Source organism: Chaetura pelagica, unplaced genomic scaffold (genome assembly GCF_000747805.2).
Source record: "Chaetura pelagica isolate M959 unplaced genomic scaffold, ChaPel_1.0 scaffold463, whole genome shotgun sequence".
Classification (NCBI taxonomy): domain Eukaryota; kingdom Metazoa; phylum Chordata; class Aves; order Apodiformes; family Apodidae; genus Chaetura; species Chaetura pelagica.
Window position 1 is genome coordinate 436679 of NW_009952816.1, and position 7225 is coordinate 443903.

At 59.6% G+C, this 7225-nt stretch overlaps 2 protein-coding genes across 2 annotated transcripts in view; both read left to right on the forward strand.

Moving 5' to 3' along the window:
- CERS1 (ceramide synthase 1) overlaps positions 1 to 2924 on the forward strand; it is a 4654-nt gene extending 1730 nt beyond the window's left edge. Inside the window, exons 4-7 of the mRNA XM_009995068.1 lie at positions 774 to 797; positions 1537 to 1684; positions 2307 to 2446; positions 2882 to 2924. Coding sequence (XP_009993370.1) covers positions 774 to 797; positions 1537 to 1684; positions 2307 to 2446; positions 2882 to 2924 — 355 coding nt within the window. The remainder of the gene's footprint in view (positions 1 to 773; positions 798 to 1536; positions 1685 to 2306; positions 2447 to 2881) is intronic.
- A 2788-nt stretch (positions 2925 to 5712) lies between these two features.
- Positions 5713 to 7225, forward strand: part of GDF1 (growth differentiation factor 1) — a 4172-nt gene continuing 2659 nt past the window's right edge. The window contains 1 exon segment of the mRNA XM_009995090.1: positions 5713 to 5926. Coding sequence (XP_009993392.1) covers positions 5713 to 5926 — 214 coding nt within the window.

The following is a 7225-nucleotide window of genomic DNA, read 5'->3' on the forward strand; positions in this document are numbered from 1 at the left end:
CGCGCCTGCCTGTGAAACCTCGCCCGCAGCCCCACAAGTGACCCGGAGGGGGGGGAGGAGGAGCTGCTGCCGTTTCCCACTCGCTCGGTTTGAGAAGCACTTTTTGCAAGGAGGAAACGGGAGGCGGGGCTGGCCCAGATTCCAGCCTTGTTGTTCCGCTGGGAACAAGGCAGGAGGAAAAAGAAATAATAAGCTGGGGAGCAGAGATGGGGTGGCTGGCAGGTTGTCACTGCTCCCTTGTCCCTTTGTCTCCTTCCTCCCTCTCCATGGGCTCCGGGGTGGCAACAGGAGCCCTCGAGCAGAGATGGGCTTGAGTGATAACCTGGGAATGCAGAGGGCTAAGAACCTTCCCCTGCAGGCCCCATCCAGCTGGGATGATCTGCAGCACAGACCTGCCTCTACCCTCAGAAGCCCTTCCTCTGCCCTGCCCCTGGTGCCAGCTCTTTGCTGCCCACAGAAATGACATTTTCCCTCCCGTAGCTGCCCTGTCCCAGGGGCAGTGGGAAGTCCTGGCTGCAGCCAGGCCCACCAACCCCAGCCAGATGCCAGGAGCAGGGCCTGGGGGTGCAGGGGGGGCAGGAGGTCGTGCTGGGGGAAGCTGAGCAGGGTCTCACACCTCTCCCATTAAACCCACCCCCCTCCCTCTGCCCTGGCAGGTTCTGGTTCCGTCTCTACTGGTTCCCCCTCAAGGTGCTCTATGCCACCTGCCACTCCAGCCTCCAGGCAGTCCCAAACATCCCCTTCTACTTCTTCTTCAATGCTCTGCTCCTTGTCCTCACTCTGATGAACATCTACTGGTTTCTGGTGAGTGGGGGAAGCTCAGCAACCCCTCTCCTGCCTTCCCCTTCCCCTGCTGCTCCTGCCTTGGGGCTGCAGGTGTGGAGGAGGTTTTGGGATGGAGGGACCTTCAGAGGACTTGGAGGGGAGGAGGGAATCCCATGGCACTGCCTGGGGGGTTCCTCCCTGCTGGAATTCAGACTGTCTCACACCCTGGAAATCTGTGGGGAGGGGGTGATAACAGCAGTTGGAGCAGGTTGGGATTGGTGGGTTGGGTAGGTGCTCTGGTATGGCCTGGAGCTTTGAGGAGGGGGTGAAAAGGGTGAACTTGGAGGGTTCATCCCTGGGCAGAGCAGGATGGCAGCTGAGTTCACCATCCTGTGGGGATGAGATCAGTGAAGGGTGGTTGCAGGAGGGAGTCCTGCCCCCCTGCAGCAGGAGGGAGTCCTGCCCCCCTGCAGCAGGAGGGAGTCCTGCCCCCCTGCAGCAGGAGGGAGTCCTGCCCCCCTGCAGCAGGAGGGAGTACTGCACCCCTGCTGCAGGAGGCACAACGCCCACAGAAATGACATTTTCCCTCCCGTAGCTGCCCTGTCCCAGGGGCAGTGGGAAGTCCTGGCTGCAGCCAGGCCCACCAACCCCAGCCAGATGCCAGGAGCAGGGCCTGGGGGTGCAGGGGGGGCAGGAGGTCGTGCTGGGGGAAGCTGAGCAGGGTCTCACACCTCTCCCATTAAACCCACCCCCCTCCCTCTGCCCTGGCAGGTTCTGGTTCCGTCTCTACTGGTTCCCCCTCAAGGTGCTCTATGCCACCTGCCACTCCAGCCTCCAGGCAGTCCCAAACATCCCCTTCTACTTCTTCTTCAATGCTCTGCTCCTTGTCCTCACTCTGATGAACATCTACTGGTTTCTGGTGAGTGGGGGAAGCTCAGCAACCCCTCTCCTGCCTTCCCCTTCCCCTGCTGCTCCTGCCTTGGGGCTGCAGGTGTGGAGGAGGTTTTGGGATGGAGGGACCTTCAGAGGACTTGGAGGGGAGGAGGGAATCCCATGGCACTGCCTGGGGGGTTCCTCCCTGCTGGAATTCAGACTGTCTCACACCCTGGAAATCTGTGGGGAGGGGGTGATAACAGCAGTTGGAGCAGGTTGGGATTGGTGGGTTGGGTAGGTGCTCTGGTATGGCCTGGAGCTTTGAGGAGGGGGTGAAAAGGGTGAACTTGGAGGGTTCATCCCTGGGCAGAGCAGGATGGCAGCTGAGTTCACCATCCTGTGGGGATGAGATCAGTGAAGGGTGGTTGCAGGAGGGAGTCCTGCCCCCCTGCAGCAGGAGGGAGTCCTGCCCCCCTGCAGCAGGAGGGAGTCCTGCCCCACTGCTGCAGGAGCACCAGCCCCATCCCAGGGCTTTGGCCATCCCAGAGGGATCTGCCCTGCCCTTCCAGGGGTTGAGGACAGCAGGGGAAGGTCCCACTGAGCACGTGTGGGTTGGGTGGAAGAACTCTAAGCCTTGGGGTCGTGGCTGAGGGTGTCTCTCCCCACAGTACATCGTCCTGTTTGTGGCCAAGGTGCTGATGGGGCAGATGCAGGAGGTGAACGACGTGCGTGAGTACGACGTGGAGGAGAGCAGGAAAAGCCCCCATGGGGAGGCTGGGCTGCAGCTGTCCAGTGCTCTGAAAGAAGGGTATGTGGGCAGGGGGTGACACGTGTGCAGCTGCTGGGGGAGTGGGGGCTGCAGACCTCCCAGGGCCTCTGTTGAAGGGTTCACCACTGGGCTGGAGGGCAGAAGAGCAGGATGGCACAGAGGATAAGACTTTGCTGCAGGTGGCAGGAAGGGCTCTGTGTCTCCATGTCTAGGCCTTGTGGTGTGTCCACCCACCTTCCATGTGGATCCTCCCCCACCCCTTCCCCTCCTCACCCCATGGGCTGGTTCTTGCCTCGAGGCTGTTTTCTCTGAGCAGCATCTGCACCTTCATGTGGGGAGCACAAGGTGCTGGACCCTGCAGAGCAGGGCTGGGGGCTGGGGACAAGGTGCCAAGACAGGTCTGACCTCAGCAGTGACTTGTGGCAGGGAGGGGGGGGGCAGAGCCAGGCTGACTGTCCCTCTGCTCTTCCACAGGCTGCACCTGAAGAATGGACTTGTGAAAGACAAGCGGGTGTGAGGCAGCCCGGCTGGAGCTGGGGCCTGGCCCAGCACCTGGTGCTCAAAGCCAGCAGGGAAAGGCACAAGGAGAAAGGACTTCATCCCTGAGACCCCTCCACCCCCTGCCTGGAGCTGGGGAAGAGATGCCACTGACAGGATCGGGCCCTTCCTGGGCCTTGCCTGTGACCAGGCTGATGCTGATGTGCTTTCTGTAGCCAGTCCTGCTGGTTCAGCTGAGGGGCTGGTGGCTTTGAGGTCCAGGTAGGATTTGGAGCTGGCTTTAGGTCCCCTGGTGTTTCTTCTGTCTCTCTGTCCCTCAGTATTCTCTGTCCCTTTGTGATTCCCCATTGTTGGACCCTCCTACTGACCCTTCCTCAGCAGCTCTGGAGGGTTCCTGACCCAGCATCAAACCAGAAGTGTCCTCTCCTGCATCACCCCCCAGGCAAGGGGAGCCCAAAGCCAGGTCTTCTCCAGCTGCCCAGCAGGGACTCCAGGGGTGATGCTGTCACCTCTGAGCCTTCCTCCTCAGGAGGGGACACCAGAGCTGCCCACATGTCTCAGCACAGTTCCCCTGAGCAGGTCTGCCTGGAAACCCAGCCCTGGAGCTTTATTCCAGCCTCCTGTCCTGCCAGATGAGGGCCAGGAGATTTAATTAGTGTAAAAAGCCCACCTTGTTTAAGTCTTATTGTTGCTTAAAAAGCCAGTCCCAGCCCTGCAGGTCCCTGCTGAGGGGTCTCTGTGCTCCCCCAGCAATGTCCATGTGCTCAAGTAAAGAACAGACAGTTCCTGCTCCCTGGGGTGGTTTTCCAGACAGCCCCAGGCTGGGTTGGGTGTCCCTGCTGGGAAACCCTCTGGATTTTACAGCTCCCCAGACCAGACCATCCCTCTCATGGGTCCAGGACCCCCAGCTCCTCTGTCCTCCCTGGGAGTCCCTTCCCAGCCAGGGACAACAGGCAGTGGAGGGGGATCCAGGGCATTAATTCCAGGCATCAGAGGGTGGTTAATTGTGTTGTGCTTCGTTTTGTTGTTTTTTTTTCTTGTCTACTCTGTTGTCCTGATTCAGCTCCAGGCTGGTTGTGGGAGCCACGGGGAGAGTCCCTGTGAGCAGAAAGTGTGACTTGGGCTGCTGGGAACTGCCCTGTCCCCTCGGGGCAGCAGCTCAGCCCTTTGGTTCCTGGGCTTTCAAGCAGGATTTGAAGGAAGGAGGAAACAGGGAACATCCCAGGGTGTCTCTGCTCCCTCATGACAGAGCTGGGGCAGCACCAGTGCCCAGCTGGGGGTAAACTGGATTGTGTAGTATGGGCTGGTCCAGGTTTCAGTGTTTAGGTGGGTCAGCTTGGCCAGCGTGGGGCTTGGAGCAACCTGGTCTGCTGGGAGGTGTCCCTGCCCATGCAGGGGGTTGGAACTGGATGATCTTTAGGGTCCTTCCAACCCAAACCAATCTGTGATGGTGTGTGTGACACTGGGCTGCCCATGGGTTTGTGGTGATGGTGAGAAAGGGGCTGTGCCAGGGAGGGGAGGACTAAGGGAGGGCCTGGCCAGGGCAGGGACCCTGTGCTGGGAGTGGGTGCTGGTGGCTCTTGGTGCTGGTGGCTCCTGGTGCTGGTGTCTTGTTGTGCTGGCCCTAGGGCTGGTGTCTTGTGGGCAGGGCAACTTGTGCTGCTCAAGGGAGGGAGTGAAGATGAGATGTTCTGGGAGTTGATGGCCTTGAGGGAGGTGTTGGGTGCTGTGATTGGGGAAAAAAAAAAAGAAGAGCTGATTTGGGAGGAGAGAGCAAGAGGAGACCTGGGGGGTCTGGGGGGTGTGGCAGGGATGGGAGCTGTGCTTGCCTCGCTGGCAGGTCTGTGTGGGGAAGGTCCATAAAGCAGCTCTTTCCTGCCACCAAGGACTTGGGTTTTGGACCTCGATGGTGTCGAGATGTGGGAGAGGTGGTAGGAGCCCAGAGGGCAGTGCCCTCCTGCAAGCTTGTGTCCCTGCCCATGCAGGGGGTTGGAACTGGATGATCTTTAGGGTCCTTCCAACCCAAACCAATCTGTGATGGTGTGTGTGACACTGGGCTGCCCATGGGTTTGTGGTGATGGTGAGAAAGGGGCTGTGCCAGGGAGGGGGGGACTAAGGGAGGGCCTGGCCAGGGCAGGGACCCTGTGCTGGGAGTGGGTGCTGGTGGCTCTTGGTGCTGGTGGCTCCTGGTGCTGGTGTCTTGTTGTGCTGGCCCTAGGGCTGGTGTCTTGTGGGCAGGGCAACTTGTGCTGCTCAAGGGAGGGAGTGAAGATGAGATGTTCTGGGAGTTGATGGCCTTGAGGGAGGTGTTGGGTGCTGTGATTGGGGAAAAAAAAAAAGAAGAGCTGATTTGGGAGGAGAGAGCAAGAGGAGACCTGGGGGGTCTGGGGGGTGTGGCAGGGATGGGAGCTGTGCTTGCCTCGCTGGCAGGTCTGTGTGGGGAAGGTCCATAAAGCAGCTCTTTCCTGCCACCAAGGACTTGGGTTTTGGACCTCGATGGTGTCGAGATGTGGGAGAGGTGGTAGGAGCCCAGAGGGCAGTGCCCTCCTGCAGCCTCAAAGGGTTAACAGGTCCCAGGGAGCCTGGAGGGGCCGTTCACACCCTCTGCCCAATCCTGGGAATCCCTCGGTGCTAATTGAGCACTAACCAGATCAAAGGCTCCAATCAGGCGATCAACACCCCCCTGGCCCCTCTCTTGGTGTCCCACCCTGGCTGCTCTTTGTCTGCAGAAGGAGAGTGGAGCAATGTGGCTTCTCCCCAGCTTCAGAGCCTGCCTGGCCTGGGCTCTGCTCAGCCTGGGCCTGGGGATGGAGTTAAGTTTGCAGGAAAGTTTCCTGTTAAAAGCCTTGGGTTTGAGTGCCAAGCCCAGCCCCAAAGCCCCCGTTCCTGTGCCCCCTGTGCTCTGGAGGATCTTCCAGAAGAGAAAGATGCTGCCTTCTACAAACAGAGACCTGGTGGATGCCTGTAGGGTGGAGGAATTTAATGTCCCTGGGAACATCATCCGTGTCTTTGCTGACCAAGGTACAGAAACGCTGTGGTTTGGGTCCTGCCTTTTGGAAGCTCCTCTGCTCTCTGGGCTGGGACTTTGCTCCAGTCCTTCTCCTCTGTCTGTGGGTGTAGGTGGGAGAGGCTGGGGGAGGACAGGGCAGTGGCCAGAGTCTGTCTCTAGGAGAAATTGTGGCTGGTCCTTCTTGATGTTGTAGATAATTACTTGCAGTTTGGAAATGAGTCAGTAGACAGGGCAGTGGGTGAGGGGGGGGAGGTGGGACAGGCTCAGCCCTGGAGTCTCCTGAAGATGCTGGTTTGGTCACTGGTGACTTGGCTGGACCCACTGGGCTCACAGGGGCGGGGGCTGTGGGTGCAGCAGGTGAGACCAGCACCCAGCTGTGGGCAGGGGGTGCTGGGCCATTTGGCTGTGTCCCCCCCTGCTCCTTTTTGTCCTCCTGCCTCGGGCTGATCACGGGCACATTTGGCAGCTCCAGCCTCTCTGAGCCCTTCCTGGTTCTGCGGGGACTCTTTGCTTGTGGTCCTCTGGGTCTCCAGACCCCACGTAGCTCAGCACTCCTGTGGCTCCAGGCTTCCAGTGGGAACCCAGGGCTGGCTAAAACAGGCAGCTTCCCAGCTCCCAGAGTTTGCTGCTGTTCCTTCTCCTTTCCCCTCCATCCCAAAGCTCCAGCACCCACAGCAACGCCCCTATCTGGGGCAGGGGGGAGACATTTATAGCTGGGGGAAACCAGACACTAAGATAAGGAGCATCTGGAGGAGATGCTGGAGTGGCTGCAGCTTCCCAGAGCCATGGGCTGGTGTTTGCACCTCCAGCCCTTTCTGAAGGCCGCGGGGCTGATGCCTTGTCCTGCAGCCTTGTCCCCTGCACCCAGCCTGGCTGCCACCTCTGCCAGCCCCATCTTCCTCTTGCCAAGAGCTTAAACTGGAGCACTGGGAGGCTGATCCTGCTCAGCGTAACGAGGTCCAACCACCACCACCTCTGTTTCTCCTTCTCTGTCAGGCCACTTCATTCACAGCAGGCAGCCCCAGAGGCTGCTGTGCCTGCAGAAACGTCTGTACTTTAACCTCTCTGTGCTGGAGGAGGACGAGCACTTGACCATGGCTCAGCTGGAGGTCAAATTCAGCCACAACTCCTACCACACCTCCAGCCAGGGGCAGGGCTTTGAGCTGAGGCTCTACCAAACCTCCCAGCTGCCTCTGAGGGAGATGCCCTCCCAGGAGCCCAGCCGGAAGCTGCTGCTGGAACAATCCTTTGTGCAGCTGCACAAATCTCTTCTCTTCCAGCTGAGCAAGGCTGCCAAGGACTGGAGAACG